This window comes from Ornithodoros turicata, chromosome 2 (genome assembly GCF_037126465.1).
Source record: "Ornithodoros turicata isolate Travis chromosome 2, ASM3712646v1, whole genome shotgun sequence".
Classification (NCBI taxonomy): domain Eukaryota; kingdom Metazoa; phylum Arthropoda; class Arachnida; order Ixodida; family Argasidae; genus Ornithodoros; species Ornithodoros turicata.
In genome coordinates, this window is record NC_088202.1 from 26,405,037 (window position 1) to 26,423,125 (window position 18,089).

The 18,089-nt window shown below is 46.4% G+C and overlaps 1 protein-coding gene across 1 annotated transcript in view; it reads left to right on the forward strand.

The window, feature by feature from the left end:
- The window catches only part of LOC135385249 (glucose dehydrogenase [FAD, quinone]-like), a 129,093-nt gene that overhangs the window by 38,828 nt on the left and 72,176 nt on the right, over positions 1–18,089 (forward strand). Inside the window, exons 3-4 of the mRNA XM_064614454.1 lie at positions 8,769–8,936; positions 10,924–11,123. Coding sequence (XP_064470524.1) covers positions 8,769–8,936; positions 10,924–11,123 — 368 coding nt within the window. The remainder of the gene's footprint in view (positions 1–8,768; positions 8,937–10,923; positions 11,124–18,089) is intronic.

Sequence of the window (18,089 nt, forward strand, 5' to 3'; positions counted from 1 at the left end):
CTAAGTGGCAACAAGAAAAAGACATCCTGAGGATTAAAGCAACTGAAAACATCACATACAAAGAAGCAAAAACAAAATTTGAGTTTGCCAAAAAAGGCAGTTATGCGGCGGTGGTGCGTAGTGGAGCGACGCCACCGACGAAATCCGTAGAGACCCAGACGTCTGGGTCTTTACTCCATGCTCCCCAAACACAAGAAGGGCCTGTGGAGAGTTATCCTCCATTGGCTCCAGCTGCTCGAATGGGCAGCCAGGAAATAGTGACCACAGCCTCTGCAGAGGTTGATGGTGTACTGTCAGTCTCACTGGGCTCACTGGGAGTTCAGTCCAGACAGATACACACAACATAGAGCTTGATGATGATGACTGTATGTCGCAGAAATCATCGTCAAGTCTCCCCAGTACATCTAACCCACGTGCTCCTTCCCAAAAGGAGGAGCAAAAAGAGAAACAAGGAGGCCGAGGTAGGGGCAAGTCCCAAGATAAACAGAAATTACCCCCACCAAGGGTTGTACCTCCTTAGTACACACAATGGCCAGTCTCCCTTTGTTCTTGTTAATTCACACTCTCATTATGGGGCAAGTATTCCTTCAGTGGAACTGTCGAGGCCTTCACACTAACATAGATGATATACATGACCTGTTTGAAAAGTATAGTGCCGTCTGCTTCTGCTTACAAGAAACATACTTACACGAAGAAAATTATAATCCTTTCCGCGGACATAATATTTTAAGGAAGGACCGTACAACTGGGGCTCGTGCATCTGGCGGAGTGGCTGTGGTCCTCCCGCAGAGTATAGCTGCAAGACAACTTCCGTTTGTCACAGACTTGGAGGCAGTTGCTGTTCAAGTCTGCCTTGACACTGTCTTGATAGTGTGTTCATTATACTTGGAATCATCATCATTAATAGAACAAAGAGGGCTTGAAAAGCTATGCGATCAACTACCTCAGCCCTACATCATCTCAGGCGACTTTAACGCTCACAATCCCTTGTGGGGCAGCTCAAAAGTAGATAGACGAGGGAAAATGTTGGAGAGGGTTCTTCTCTCAAGGCCAATATGTCTCCTAAATTCAGGGTTACCAACATACATAAATTCTTCAACGCAAAGTTTCTCCTCTTTAGACCTTTCGCTGTGCAGTCCTACACTTTTTTCACGTCTGGAGTGGCCAGTTGAGCAAAACCCTCGTGGTAGTGACAATTTCCTATAATTATAAAATTTCGTGGTCCAACAAATTCTCTAAGGTCACGACCTCCACGATGGAAACTTTCTGAAGCAGACTGGGAACTTGTTTCAGAAAGACGCCAACCTTGTGTCATTATCTTTTGAGGACACTAGCATTGAAGAAGCGAATAATGTTATCACGAATACAATAATAAATGCTGCTTTGCAATCCGTACCACAAACATGTGGCCGTCTCCCCAAACGTTCCAAACTTGGTGGACAAACAATTGTGGGAAAACACGCAAAGAACAGAACAGAGCATGGGGTATCTTTCGCAGATACCCCACTCCAGAGAACCTCCTTGCATTTAAAAGAGCACGTGCGAAAGCCAAATGGACGAGAAAGCAGGCAGAGCGCTCTTCGTGGTGCAGTTTTATCTCCTCCCTAACACACAACACTCCATCAAAGGTCGTTTGGGATAGACTTCGGAAAATTAAAGGTGATTATACAGGCTTTTCTATCCCCTTACTTCAAGTAAATGGAGCCTCATGTCAGAACTTGTGGGCGAGCAGGCTGACCTACTCGGTCAGCATTTTCACAACATATCGAGTTCTTCTCCCCCCCCCCCCCATTATAACAAGAATTTCCTCTCCATAATGCAACAAGGTGAAAAACAAGCCATTGCAGTCACAGGTGGTGAGAGCCTTCAATATAACAAGCCCTTTACCATGGTAGAGCTCCTGAGAGCACTGTCGTCAGTAAAGGTCAGTGCCCCGGGGCCAGACCGCATTGCATATTCTATGCTCATTCACCTGTCAAGCGAATCTAAAGAATGTTTGCTCAAGTTTTTTAATAATGTCTGGGAAAAGGGCCAAATGCCATCAACATGGAAGGTAGCAACGGTCATCCCCTTCCTGAAGCCTGGGAAGGATGCTTCAAACCCAACCAGTTACCGACCGATTGCTCTGACAAGCTGGCTGGGAAAAACTTTCGAGAGGATAGTTAACAACCGGCTGATGCACTATCTTGAGGTTAATAACTGTCTTAATAATAACCAGTGTGGCTTTCGAAATGCACGTTCGACAGCAGACCACATCATCCGATTTGAATCCACAATTCGAGAGGCTTTTGTCAGAGCAAATCACTGCGCGTCTGTTTTCTTTGACTTAGAAAAAGCGTATGATACCGCTTGGCGGTATGGTATCGTCCGAGACCTTTACTCATTAGGAGTACGGGGCCAACTTCTCAGTTGCGTAACCAATTTTTTACAAGGTAGGACATTCAGAGTTCGAGTGGGGACAGCGCTGTCGCGGCCTTTTATTCAAGAAAATGGAGGTCCACAAGGTTCAGTGCTGAGCGTAACACTTTTTGTAGTTAAAATGAACGCAATAGCAAGCGTTATTCCCCCTTCTATTTCATACTCTTTGTATGTGGACGATGTACAGATTTCTTATTATTCGTCCACAAACTTGAGTACTTGTGAGAGGCAACTACAACTCACAATTAACAAACTACTCGAATGGGCAGATCAAAATGGTTTCAAATTCTCTTCGAAAAAAAAAACTGTTTGTGTCCTGTTTTCCAGGAGAAGGGGGCTGTACCCAGACCCCACGCTGACTATCGATGGTCGCACTCTAGCAGTACATGAGGAACACAAATTCCTTGGCGTCATCTTTGATAAAAAGCTCACTTTCGTGCCGCACATCAAGATCTTGAAAGCGAAATGCCTGAAATCTTTAAATATTCTTAAAACCATTTCACACCGGTCCTGGGGTGCGGACAGAGAGACTCTTCGCCGCATATACAGTTCTGTTGTTCGTTCTAAACTAGATTATGGATGTGTTGCATATGGATGAGCACGCTTGTCAGTCCTGAAAGCTCTCGACCCAGTGCATCACCTTGGCTTGCGGCTGGTACTTGGAGCTTTTAGAACCACACCGGTTCAAAGCTTGTATGTTGTGTCAAACGAGTGGTCCTTGGAAAGGCGACGCTTTTACCTTGCACCCCAACAACACCGAACGTCCGTCGGATGTACATGACAGATCCAAATGTCCTCAATCTCCAACGTACATCCGGCGGACGTTCTTCTAAGCGCAGAGTCCGCCCAAATCGCTAGGCGCTGCCCAGTGCGCGATATGGCGCGCGGGGTAACGTCCAGACAGGATCAATCATGCACGTCTGGGACAAAAAGTAGGAAAGTGCGGCCGGTATAGGTGTAGTAATTAGTAATAAATGAAGCTCAAATGTGTCATTTGCAATTCAAAACAAAGTGTCGTTTCCACTGATGGACGCTTTATTTGAAAGAACGTCGGCGGTGCAAATATCTGACGGCGTAATTTGAATCTAAACGCATGGATAGCGTTAGCGTCGGCTCCTCTGTCGTCTGCTCTGTGTGTGGAGTGTTTGCCTTGCTTGGGCGTCTGCGTGTGTTTGAGGAGTTGAGAACTAGATAGTAACAGAAATTATTGCCGTAACTACACTCTAAATCGTTTGACACCTTAAAGGGTGTAAATCAAAATGTTCATGGCGCATACCTTTTAAGGTGTATTTTAACCCTCATTGCAATTGTGGTGTAAAGGGTGTAACGCCGAATAAAACTGCTGGGTTTGTGGCAATACGCTGGTAACTGTGTATTCACAAGTACCAGCATTTTGCGTATAATCACATTGAGGTCCATATATGTATGCACATAAAGGTGATTAAATATGTGTGTAAACATGCACAGCCGACATACAGACAACCATGTATGGCGTGGCACCTGTGCATGGCAATGAAGCATGGCAGCTGTATATAGCTTTCCCTGAAACTGCAGACCTTCTCATTAGCAGGCACCTCCCCCATATGCATGTTCATTACTTAGAACGCTGCATTTATTCGTTTCTTGAAGGCTTTGGAGTGTTGTACCCACAAATATCTAACCCCTGTAAAATGCATTACGTTGTTGACTCATCAGGATGTTTGGTCCTTTCCTATCTGTATGGTTGTACGCGTTTCCAAGGGAAACACCAGCATTTTAAAGATGTTGTTGGGGCAGTGTCTTATGGGCTGAGAATAAGGAGCTATCCACATCATCCTGCACACTCCACTGTAACGAGCACTCGTTTTCAACGGCTCTTTATTAAGAAGCCGAATGCTGTGGCTCCATTTAGTATTCGTGGCCAGCGGGATGTAGAACGTTACAATTTTACAAGCTATAATCTACCGCCCTTGTTGTGCAGTAAACTGGTATCTCCTTGGTACCCACCTGTACAACATGATACAACTCTTCTGAAATTTGACAAACAGAAATGCCCAGCCTTGCAAATACAACAAGAATTTGAAGCCCTCAAGCAAAACTTTGGCGACCATGTGGAGATATACACTGATGCTTCGAAAACAAATACAGGAGTATCATGTGCCATGGTATCTGGTGTATACACTAAGCCACACCGTTTAAGCAATATTTTGCCAATTTTTAGTGCTGAGGTTTATGGCATCATTATTGTTGCGCTCAACCATATCTTGCAAACACACACACATCATCATCGGTTATATACACAGACTCTCTTAGTGCAGTGCATGCCATATGTGGTCTCCACATGCACCAAAACCTGCTGGTAAGACGAGCACAGTATCTTGCGAGTCTTATACAAGGAAAGGGCCACAGTTTGTGCATTTGTTGGGTGCCCAGCCATGTAGGCATAAAGGGAAATGACAGCGCGGATCGTGCTGCCGCTGCTGCTCAGGATACCGACATTACAGCATTTGAGATTCCTCTCAGTGATCTCCTGAGAGACCTCAGACATGTTATCAACAAAGAATTGCAAAGCTCTTGGGGCACGCAAACTCTGAACAAATTGCACACGATCAAACCACGGATAAAACAGTGTGCACAACACTTCGAAAATCTATTAAATGAAGTTCTATTCAGCCGTCTGAGAGCTGGACACACCTTCTTAACACACGGGTATCTTCTCCGAGGCGAGGAGATACCACCCAACAAACAACAGATGTCCAGACGATGTCTGTAGGATATCCCATTTTGGACAATGGGATATCCCTGGGAGCAGCCTGAATATCCCATAGATATCCATGCGACATACAGGAGACCAGGATATGGGCACTGTTTGGACGTCGCAGGTATCTCCCTGCGATGTCACCTCGGGATATTGGGACAAATGTGGGACGTTTATGAACCGTTGTTCTGACTTAAAATTTAATATAATGTGCACTTATTTCACTTGATGCATCAGAAGTGACGACGCCACGGTGATATTAACGGAAAGTAGCCTACATATCTACAAAACATATACATATGGTAATTAATGAACGTAAGTGTGTTTAAAGGTGCTCTCACCCTAAAAATAAGAGCGGTCCCCCATTGTGCGCCCCCTTCCACCCCACCGCGTACGCGGAGGGGTACCAGAGCATCCACAATCAAGTGTGTTGCCGAAATGGCTGGAGCATATACTGAAATAAAAGTTGTTGTGGCACGTTCATTACAAGAGTATTGCGGCGTAAGACATATGTAACGGTGAGGGGGTGCGTCTTTGCAGTTAATTTGTGTATGTGCAGATTCAAGGTATAACCAATGACGTTTCTGACATTCCTTCCTATCGAGTATTGTGTTTTTAATTCAGGCTATTGTCTATAATGTGATTACCTGCCGAGTGGAGCTGTAAAGGTGGTCGAATTCTGTTGCTCGACTAGTGTCACGCACAGGATAGATACGTTGCATGGCCAGCTGCACGCGAACGATAGAGATACATAACGGTTTTACTTGTTCCCACATATCTAGTTAAGGTTCACAGAAGTTTTTGCTTGCTCTCAGCGCAAGAAAAAAGTTGCTGTCCAACTAACATGTGAAACATCACATACTTATCCGTATACCTCCAGGCGACGTCCTGGCGACATCCCACTGACGTTCAATGGTTCAAATCAGTTCAGTGCCCAAAATTGGTATATACTAGATCTTGCATGGATACCTCGGGGATGCAGGCTGCTTCTTTTCAAACATCAAAAGCGTGATATCCTACAGACGTCCCGGGGACATCAGTTATTTACTGGGTAAAACTGAAACGCGAATGTTGTTCTGGGATATCCCACAGATATCGCTTGGATGTCCAGATATTCAGGACGTTCACGACCTTGTAGGGATATCCTAGGGATATTAGTGGTTTACTGGGCATAGTGCGAGCATTGCGGGACAGCCTTGTCTGTTATGCATATACTCATAGTTTGCACCCATCACGAACGCCATCGTCAACAACACTTCTCACTGTTTTGCAAGTATAGGATTCCTCTTCACTCAGCGCTTTTGCTGGGGGACGAGCCTCTCATCAGTTTTAACCATGTGTAAAAATTTTTAAGAGACATAGGTTACCTGAACGACCTGTGAACATGGAAATATTTTCACTGCTTTTTACCTTTCCTGTGTTGACTTTAAATGAAATGATTATTTTTAACTAGCTTTGATTCATACCATTGTCGTGGCGCTCTATGGCCAAAATTGCCTTTGCGCCATTAAAATCTTAATCGTCATCATCATCAACTACGTCGCCAGTATATCGTTCTCGAGAACTCTCACTGACGTCGTGAAAGACGTTCGGCGCGGCAATTTATTTGGCTTGACGTCTCTCCTCTCCAAACGCCGGAAATCCTCATCTGTTTCCGCCACCGACGTCGCGTCGGGCGTCGCCATGCACTAAGGGCCAAGAATTGTTAGTTCTGCGTGCATCCGTCGCCGTGTCGGAGCTGCTGGCGAGTGATATCAGGGTAGAATCACGAGCTGTACGCGTTCCACCCCCTGTCTCCATTTATTCCAGGCGGTGAGTGATATCTGGATGTCCTCACCTGATACTTTGGTTCAAGCCTGCTCAGTAACACCTTCCAAGCGCAACGGTACCTTGACATCCGAACGGCGCAGAGGAAAGACCCAACAGAAAAACGAAACTACGCTGTTATTCGAAAAGGTGTTCTGGTGGAATGAAAAAAGTATATTTCGTATTTATAGACTTTCCACGTCAGCTTTACTCCTCACAAAAGGCGAAAAGATGGTCCTTTCCCATTCACTTGAGAGGAAGGTGTATCGGAGAGGTACGAACGTCGCGGAGAAGTGGTAACACGTGCACCTTATGCCTTCTTACACCTTCTCTCCTTGACCGCTGCGCCGGCTTTCACTTTCATCCGCGCATGTAGGACACGTAGTTCCCAATATTACTAAACGTTTAAACAATTAAATCTCGAATGTATGTTTCCTTATGATATGAAATAGGTGAACTCTGTCTCTTGTTAGTCAAATTAGTTGTGAACATGATTCTGCTGCGCTCTTGTACCCTTACGCGATATTTCAAGTCGGTTTGGCGAACAGAGGTTTTTGTTCGGTCGTTTGCAAGGTTTTCACTGCGGCTGAGACGTCAAAGATCGTATGTGCGAAGCTCAGAATTATCAAGGAATTGATAATGTTTGGGAAGGGTTCTTTGGACTGAATGCATTCGGTAGTATGTCCACTCACACGGCCGTGAGTGACCACTGTGACCAAAACACAGGTGAGATCATGTAGCTTTACAGGTCCTTACAGCGTTCTTGTGGTGAGCCGCTTACGACGTACGTGTATTTGTTTTGCAGTTTTGCGTGCAAATTGGTCGCTGGACGTTGGACTGCTGGAAAAGACATGCTTTCAACGAAATGGTGCATAGGGAACCATGAAATTAATGTGCCAAACCTTGCAGTGTCGTTTCTGTGACTCTTCAGGTTTGCCTTTCATTGTGTTGTGTTTAGTGATCGATACTAGACTCTTCGATACTAATGGTCAAGCCGGTTGGATTCCAATTTGGACCTATGTACTTATCACTCTTTGTACTATTGTACTGTTTCACTCGTGTCTCTACAGCCAATAAATGTGTGTTACATTTCATATTCGTTATTCGCTGTGGTGCCAAACTGACGTGCTGCATTTCCCTTTATCGGTATTTCGTATTTCACTCCTCAATTGGTATAACATGCGTGCTGCAGGACTATATCGAAGGAGCATATCACAGTCCAGAACGAATATATGTTTACTCCTTCAAGAAGTGGTAAAAAACTCATCTAGAGGGCTTCTCTATGGGACAAGCCGTATGGGACAAGCCGTCGTTTCCTCCCCTTCTGGAGTTAATGTGTACTTTTTGGATAACAGCGTATCTTATATTCCATGTAGATTAACGTTCAGCGACTGGATCTTACCGAATAATGCATTCTGAGCAATGCGATAACCAAAATGCACCTAGATTTTTTTTTAAGCCGTGCAGCGGGCCCATGTCGTGCTGATTGTCCTGATGACATGCGAAGTCCTCACGCTCTGGCTTATGTTTTTGTTCACAATCTTTTCATACTTGCCCTGTCAGGCAACCTCCCTTGCAGTGAACACCATGATGTTCCCGTGCAGGCATCCCGCGTGCTGCACGCGTACGCAACTGTACGTTTTCATCTTGAATTTTCAAGCGCCCCTGCGTACTTACGGCTCTTTACTTCCTCTTATGCGTTGCTGTACAGAAAGCAATATACCAAGGGAAACGAAACCGTGCATAATATTCTGAGGTATGTGTTTCGATAAGAAACGTTTCTGAATAAAGCTTCTCGTATTTCCAGTGCTGGATTCAGATGCTTGGACAATGGTTTTCGCCTACCTTATCGGTCTGCCAGCAGTTGTGCTGCAAAGTTTACTAGGGCTCTTGGATATAATGAATCTCCCACCAGCTGATTTCTACTATGAGAAAGGCATTATAGAATTTCAAAGCGAGTATGACTTCGTCGTCGGTAAGTTGACTTCATTTGCAGAGTATAAAATTCCAGAGGACGGGAAAGCAAATGACGATATGTACTAAAATACGAAAGTATGTGATGCAGTTGAATAATGACAGTTGAAGAAAAGGCACCAGCAGCCTTTTCAGCCTTTGAAAGGCAAAAGCGGCCTATGGAATTGCCTGATCTGCTACTACGTTATAACGCAGTTTACACTGGTATCTTCCAACAGGGCAATTATCTTGCAAGTTCGGCAGCCTTTGGTCCGAGGAATAGTTTCGTGATAAGTTTTTCAGAATCTCATCGGAATAACGGATAGATTTTCGCAGGGCTGCGACCACCGACCGATAGTTGGAGCCCTGTGATAGTTATAAAGCAGGGCAGGCATTCCGTCCCGTCGCATTCATCACGGACATCATAGAAATATTGCGGATATTTGTCCAAGTACAACTCACGGAGGCGTGACGAAGTTCCCGCACAGCACTGATAGTGTCAGGCCTCCGTACGGCTTACGACAGTTGACTATTGGTTTAGTTTGTAGATCACTTCGGAAAGGCGTAGCGCGTGAAAGAAAAACAGAAGAAGAAGGCAACAGGAGGAGCGCTCGACCTGTTGTCGTGTCTCCAGTGTTTGTCTTTCACGCAGTGTTCCTTTTCGAGCCCTGTACGGCTTGTCTTGTAGTAATGGGGTCTCATACACTACGACCTATCTGCAAGGCATAAACGGTTGTCTACGTTAGCCATGCGCGCATTTACTCTTCTAGAATACTTCGGAATAATCCATATAACTGACACTTAATGTCGTGGACATTCGCACTGATTCATTGGCAACATGTTTCTTTTTTCTTTTTTTATGATGATGCGGGTTCCTGGGCAGAGAACGTGATCCTCTCCCTGTCATCTCTTGTGGTCCTCTTCTCGAATCTTCCAGGACACGGCACACTCGCATGGCACACCACTTTTCCAAAGCGTGGAACTCGAAGCTATCCCAAATCCCATGACAGTGCGGCTTATGGAGTGCATTCTTGAGGAAGAAAATCCCAGTCTCGAGTTTTTTATCACGTTTGACTGATTCGAGTGTAGGACAGGATATATGCGTCTGATATCCGGCTGGAATTCGCTGCATAACTGGTCACATTCCTCAGCTAGCGACAAGTTCGGGAGCGGCAGGTTATTGAACAGCGTGTCTCAGGTGTCAGCTTAACACCCTTAGCACGTGCCAAAGATTTCTTATAAACGTTCTCCTCTCAGCGTGCCTTGACGCAGTACGGGACACCCGTCAGCACAATAACAAACATCGAAATTCCACAAGAGGGACAAAGGGGGGTAGTTGGTACAAGTTCATACCGGCTTACTGCAACAATAGACCCGGACAAGGAGCTAGAACATAAATGGGACCCCGTGTACACCGTGTAACTCCTTGTCCGAGTCTATTACAGCAGTAAGTTGATATGAACTCGCAATTGCGCACCAAATTAGATTGTCTGCTAGCGATGACGACATTATCATTAAGAATGGCAGTCACACTACAGCACCTAAAAATTCATGCTTTTTGTATTCCATGTTTTCGCAACCACAGGAGCACCCACCGTTCGACCAGCAACCGTGCTAGAGGTTCGTCTGAACGATAAGCCATAGCAGCACCGCAGACAAAACAGTTTTTGTTGTTGTTGTTCTTTGTGTGTGTGTGTTCTTGGTCTTCCGTCTGACAAGTCTTGGCAGAGCCCCAATATCAACTCATGTGCTCACCGAAATCCTGATCAAAACAACGAGGTTCACCTTGGAGGTCCACTAGATTTTCATATTCAACGTAATAGCACCTGGTATTTAGAAATAAAGAGTTCTGGGAAATCAAGTCAAAGACATGTTATAATTCCTTCTGAAAGCATGAGCAGCAGATTACTAAGAATCTACCCAGCATAGCATGTTTTGCCTAATCCATTCTACCAGAATTCACTAATTACTTTCCGGTTCTCATTGCATGTCTCCATGGGTACGACAAGTGGGCGGTGGTTCTTCAGGATGCGTGGTTGCCAACAGGCTCTCTGCTAATCCTAACGTCTCGGTGCTTCTGATTGAAGCTGGTCGCGCAGAAGACCTCATAGCACGAATTCCTTTAGCGAGCCTCGTGCACACTTATGACTTCTCGTGGTGGTCTCGGACAGTCCCACAGCATTCAGCGTGTCTAGCATATGAGGATCATGTAAGTAAACGGCGTATACAGCGTGGCAGAACAGCAAAGCGTCACTGTCACACGTTCGCAATTGGTACAAGCCCATTGTGAGTAAGGTCCCGTGTACACGTCGTCAACACGATGGGCATGCGGCTGGTTACCGACCTCACATAGGACATGGGCCCGAAACTTGGACTGACACATAGCAAGCGTTATCGTTATTTTTGAAGTTGCCGCGCTCCAAACGTCATACGGCGGCACGTGGAAACCGCGTTCGTATACGGCGAGATTTAATTCAGCGTTGCGATTGGCCCTCTCGCGAGAGGCCGTGACGAATCACGGGTGAAGTGATGCACCTACGCGACAACGACAGGTTGAAGATATGGGCCACAGCCACCTCGGGCGAACATCTATAGCTTGACGGTCAAATAGCGTGCGAACTGCAAAACAGGACTCGTTGCTTGCTGTTTTCATCATGATGCCAATCTTTGCAAGATGTTTTAGACAGCACGTGCCCTACATGCTTAGAAGGTGCCTGGTTGTAATGTGGCGCTTCTATTCACAGGTTTACATCTACAGAGTGCGAGATTCCTTCGTTACTGTGCTCTAATGCTTCTTTTCTGTGGCGCACCGATAACTAATCAGTTACTGTGCCAGTAAGGTGTTATTATGGAATTATTCGAACGTAAGGTCCTTTCTCCTAGAAATTACCCCTGAACATCCTCCTTTCCTTGTTAAAGGTTTCAGTGTGTGCTTAATGCACGGTGCCACCGGTTCCTGCGACCATTTGGTCGATTGTTTCGGCAAGTATGTTGGAAAAATTTGCGGATTTTAACGTCTCACATTCCCTGTATGCAACGGGGGCTAGATAGGAATCGCCGTAGTCGTTTAGAAGATAATGGCACCTAGTGAACTCTGGTCGAGTTTTTGTGAGAGAAGCTGGAGCACTGCGCGTGCCCGGGCTTACCCGAAAACCCCAGCCCGGCCTGGTCCGGGCGGGCACGGGCTTCGCGTTTTTTATGCGGGCCATGGCCGGGCTGGGGTTTCAGCCACCGGGCCTGGGCTCGGTACGGGCTCGATAACGCTGGCCATGGTCGGGCATGTACGCGAACATATTTTCACGAGACTGGACAGTTGAAGTTTCATGTCACTTTTTTTTTTCATCGGTATTCTCATCTGAGAACTATCACTTTTTTATATAGGATTATGTTTATTTCGTGTAATGGGTCTGGATTTCACACGTGCACTCACACACATTTGGGGACGATTGGTGCGGCGGGCGCGCTGAGAGTCCGTCATAAGGGTCAGTTAGGTTAGGTGTTCTCACATATTTCGTTCGCGTGAGAGTTCGAGAAAGAGAAACTAACACCGGTGCATGCGTAATGGAGCGGAGATGAGTCTCTCTTGAACCCAAGGTACATATCGCCCACGTGATGCTGTGCGCTACCTTCCCAAGCAAGCAAACGCCAAGCACAGAGCGGCTTGCCGGCAGAGAAAGACAGCCACCTCGAGTGTACCTCCTCACACTCCACGAATTAGCTGCGTCCTTCTCCTGTGCTCTTTAGTAAATCTAAATACGCCTCCGGGCAGGCCTCTGTTGCTCCACGGACGAATGACTAATGATCTAAAAATGGTTTTTTAATTGCAATTTAATGCAAAATTTAAAACTTTTTAATTGCAAAAACTACAAGGTCGCCCCAATGAGAACATCTGGTCCCATCGGTCATCTGATACCGCTGCCGTTTGCAGAACAAACATCCGTTCGATAGATCGCCCGCCAAAAATTCGTGAAAGCGCACATTTTTTTCTTTATTTTTTTTTCATTGCGCAGCTTCGGAGACGCGTCTTTCATTCACCCTCAATGTGAGAGAGCGAATGAGCACAGTGTCGCCTCATGCGGCTAAGGTGAGCTCAAACTTGCGGAAACAAAACAAACAGAAATGTATCGGGTGACGCTATCCGAACTGCCCTTATCTGAGCTTGCATTTTCTGTTTTCTTTTAATCTCTTTCCTGGGCGCAAGAAGTGATATTGTGTCTTTCACCCTCTCACATTAGGGGTGAAGGAAAGACGCGTCTCCGATGATGCGTAATGAACAAAATATAGAAAAAAACTGTTCCTTTACAAACGTTTTGCGGACTATCTATCGAACGTATTTTTGTTCTGCAAACCGCAGCGGTATCAGGTGACCGAAGGGACCAGATGCTCTCATTGGAACGACCTTGTAGCTTGTAGCCTTTATAATTAAAAAGTTAAGTAACGATTTTTAGGTAATTAGTCATTCGACGGTTGAGCAGCAGATGGCCAAGGACGTCCGCCGGCTCAGAAATGATAGATGTGAAAACAGGCTGTCTACAGCCCTTATAGTTTCTTAATGAACAATCTGTATCCAAAAAGGACACCCTGCATATAAGGAAAAAAAAAATAACCGGAGTCATTTGGCTGCGCGCATAGTGTATGTTTGTAGGTGCTCAAACGTCACCATGGCAGAGCTGGACAGCTGTTTAAAGAAAGTTTGTTTCACATACAACAAGCTGTTTAGGCCTTATTGAGCCATCGGCAAAAGGGGGGGGGGGTTACTGGCAGGATAGGTTCGCCGTTGTTGGCCACAGAGAAGTGGGCGTCGTCATGACTACAGCCAAAGAAGAAAAAAAGAACACAAAACACAAACAAAGGACGGACGAATGGAGGATAGAGGAGGATGAAGGATGGGGATGCGGTGATGGTGCACGAATTAGTCGGGGAGACATCGAACACATCCGGGGACAGCAAAGTATTAGATGGGTCGTCGGGCAAGGCCTGCCTTCTGCAGAACGAGAATGAGGTTTCTTGCTTTGGCGGAACGTTCGGCAGAAGAACCAGCGGGGTAGAGGATGTCCGCTAGCGTGTCCGAGGTGGAGCGAGGGAGATGGGCTTCGCGCGCAGAATGGTATGCTCGGCAGTCTCACAGGATGTGTTCGATTGTTTCGGGTTGTTGACGGTGGCCACAGCAGGCGTCACCGCTAGCGACGATCTTGAATAGCCGAGCGTTGGTGAACGCACACCCGGTGCGGAGCCTATGGAGCTAGGGTCTGTATGCTTCGAGGAAGGTTTTTCATGGGAAGAAGGGGGCGATGATGGTGCATGATGTCCCGTATCCCAGGGTGGCGCCAGCCATCGTCAGCAGTACGCGTGCAGACAACGTTTCAGCGGATGGCGTTAGAAGGTGATGTAGCACGTGATTTATCCCGTGAGGGTGTGCGACACACCCACAGATGTGACACAAACCCGCTATTGTTGTAACTACCCTCAAGCGGGTGCTTTTTGCAAAAATACCATCTTGTCATGGTCGCACGTCACAGAAAACGTCATTTTGAGGTCATGTGACTTTGTTTACATGTCGTTCTGCCACTTACCGACATCTTGCCATCGTCATAAGGCCAAGAGATGAACATATTTTGCCAGCGTGAACTATGCGGTCCTCTTCCGCAACATGGTATATCATTTCTCCTTAGCTTAAGTACATTGCGTCGGCCAATGAGTATTAACGCGCGGTCGTCATCACATATTAGAAAGTCGTCAACGGTACATGGCCTCATGTGCAAAACTGCGCGTGTTACTGCGAGATTATCGGATAAACATAATCACCGTGGGCGAAAGACATCCAAAACGTCGCGCAGAAGCAGCAACCACATAGTTTACAAACGGTTTGGCCGCCGTTCACGGGCGCCGCTAACTTTAAGGCCACGTATGCCTTGACGTTTGCTGTGACGTGCGACAGGACCTGTCCAGGATGCATTGCGTTCGCCCAGCATGCTTTCGTCTACGAAGCAATACATTGGATGCCGCCCCTGTGGACACACCATTTTAAGGCCCAGTGCAAACAGGACGAGCGGGTTGAGGCATCCCGCTCGTTGGTAGCAGCGAAGGTCGTGCGGAAGACTGAGAGGTGGTGGGTTTGAATCCTACCACCGGCTGTGCTGTCTGAGGTCTTTCCTGGATTCTCCGAAGACTTTCCAGACGAAAGTCGGTAAGGTTCCCTCTGAAGTCGGCCCAGGACGACCCTGTCCGCCAGTCCTCCCTGCTGTCTTCTCTCCATCTGTCGACGTGTGTACGCCGCACATAGCCACAGTTGCTTCGCGGCACTAATACAGAATCAAATAATCCCATGTATGCATTATCGACGCTATGTTTCACGTCGATTCGATAGCTATGCTCTTTCACGTTGGGTGAGATCGGGGGCCCCCATACCGTTTATGTACCCTCATGTTCTCGAACATGCGCCAACACCATGGATTTGTACTGTTCTTGGCCACGTATATAAAGATTGTTACTATTAGAGCATAAAACTCTTCTAAGTGAGGAAACTGGGGAGTTTAAGAAGTTTCGTTGAGGACTCCTTATGCTAAAGGAGCATGGAAATCATTTGGAACATATATTTTTCAGCGCTTGATATGAACAAACTAGCATCATAAACTATCGCGCAAAATATTTCCTTCGAAAAGCGCGAATTTCCTGAGAAAATTAATTTGCAGGAATGCTTTCCGCGGTGACAGTCTCCCCCAAGTCGAGTCTGGCGTGTGATGACGTCAGGCGGCCGAGTACTTCATTGGCTGACGGAAGCGTCCGCTCCCCGCCAGAATTGTCTGCTAGTTCCGGAATCGTTGCGACTTACCGACTGAGACGCTGTTGCTATTCGTTTGCGTTTTACATTCACTTGCGTTCTTACATGATTTGTCTCGTACGTTTTGCATAAAACAAGACTGCGGGCAGTGTAAAAGGTGTGGCTAGGCCTCTGTGTTGCCGTCACGGCCCGGGTTGAGGTGGATCATACGCGGTTGTGGTTTCTGTTTCGATTGTGCTGGGGTGTCGTTAATTAATGAACAGTGTTGTGCCTGTGTGTGCAGCATATATATGATATGACTAAATGCATTCCTGTCAGTTGGAGATTTATTGCATGTGTCATTGTTGTATGCTGCGTATGACCATCCAAAAAAGAAAACGCTTATTTGGCCATGTGTTTTGGGGTTTCCCACAGATCGCTAGCAGATGAACTCTACTGACTTTATTTTGGTATCCATGTTGTTGTGCTTGTGTAGACGTTGCGCGCCTGTAATCAGTAAGATATGGTAAGCACAATGTTACACAGCTATGCATTCGTCGGTCCGCTCTTTCGCCTCGGAGGTGCCAGTGTCCATGCGGTTCAGAGCCCATAGTGTTGACCACAACACGAAGAAGTTATGATGGTCGACGACCTCTTCAAATGAAAACACTGGTCACTGCACCGCGTCTTCATGACTATGCATTTGTAACCAAGAAGAAGCACTATATATTTCAATCCGAATGTTGGTTCACACTTAGCAGCATCACTTACCAGCCTCCGGTACATTCGTGTGGCGAAATCGAAGCTGGCGGAGCTTAGGCTCCAACTCCATCAAACGTTTCGTCAAGAAGAGCAGACGTGTCGCCTAAAGAGTGTTCAGTTCCTCACCTGTTCTTTCCACGACGTCCGATGAACAACAGCGCTTCCTGCTTGGTCGGCTTGCCGGCAGCGCGACGCCGGAGAAATCGCAAAAAAGGAAGAAAAAGTCGGCGCGGCCACATGACATCAGCAGCTGGCAGCCGAGTGAGGGGGTATTTCTGCCGCGAGATTCAAAGCTCCCTTGCCAGGATTGCGCGCTACGCCCAAACTTTTTGTGCGAATATGTATCACAGGGCTCAGAATCGTAATTTCTATTTCTCCCGTCATATTTTGTTGCGATCATTTCCATGCTCCTTTAATAGTACCGTTCAGTTTGCTTCAACGATTCGATTTTGAACATTAAAATGCATGAGCAGCGTCAATGAACGCAGGAATGGTCGGTGTCACCGCTCCGCCCTTCCCGTACACCGAGGGCATTGCGCATGGCATTCACAAGGGTCAGATATTGTTCAGTCCACATTTTATTTGCTTTATGAACTTATCAGCATTAATACAACAGATGACCGTCAGAGGGCGCACTAAGTGCTAATCAGGATCACCTTGCCAGTTATGTTTCGGTCTAGGCAGTAGACCCTCCGCTGGAAGGCTCCTGGACGCAGCACAAACGCACCCCGTCGTTAGTATAATGTTTCTGTAAATTGGTTGGCCATCTCTTAGGTAAGCCACTTCGAAAGATTCTCGTACTTCGCGACAGTTCAATGGAGCAGCGCTGTTACATTGCAGTCCAAGGCACTTGCACTGCACCGTGGGCAGCACGCGAGGAATCCTATCATTGTCGATGTCTTCTGATCGAACGAATGTACAGGAGGACCTGTCGCCAATGTCGAAAGAACTGTAGTTGAGGGAGCAGCGCCAATCGAACTGTCGTGGAGAAATTTTAATCTTGGGAGAAGCCCGTGCGTCTGGTGGTAGAAGCGAACATGCTACAGAGGTAACTACTGTGAGTATGGCCCCGGTGAGAAACATCGATGGTAGGAGGTGATGCTGGAAGTGAACGCTTTTATAGATCTCCCTGTAGTTTTCTTGGAGGAAAGTTAGATACTTCGTGCTGAAACGAAACGAAAAAATAATAATAAACTAGTTAGCGCAAGCGAAGTCTAATAACTGTTGTAAGTTCTCTAGCTATTTCAACGCTCCCTCTGCCTATCGATCGGAATATGGGGGTCATTCCAATCTCTACATCAGGAGATGTAGAGACAGCTGCTAGCAATCATGCTGCACAACCATGCTGCTAGCAACTATCGGCCAGTTTCTTTGACTAGTATTCGTTGTTAGATCCTAGAACATACAAACCTGAGAACAAACAAAACTGAGTGCAGGGTACAAAAAAACAAGTCGTAGTCCTGCCCAACATTGGAGTTTTTCTGTGAATTTACGTATTGTACCAACTGCTACAATTTATGAAGTTGTTTCCCAGAATATATAATCTTTTCTCACGTCTCAAAATTCCTCGAAGAAAACAAGTAACTTTACGCCCTCCAGTTCAAGTACAGTTCTTGTCAAACACAACTTGTGAGCACAGCACACAACTCTTCC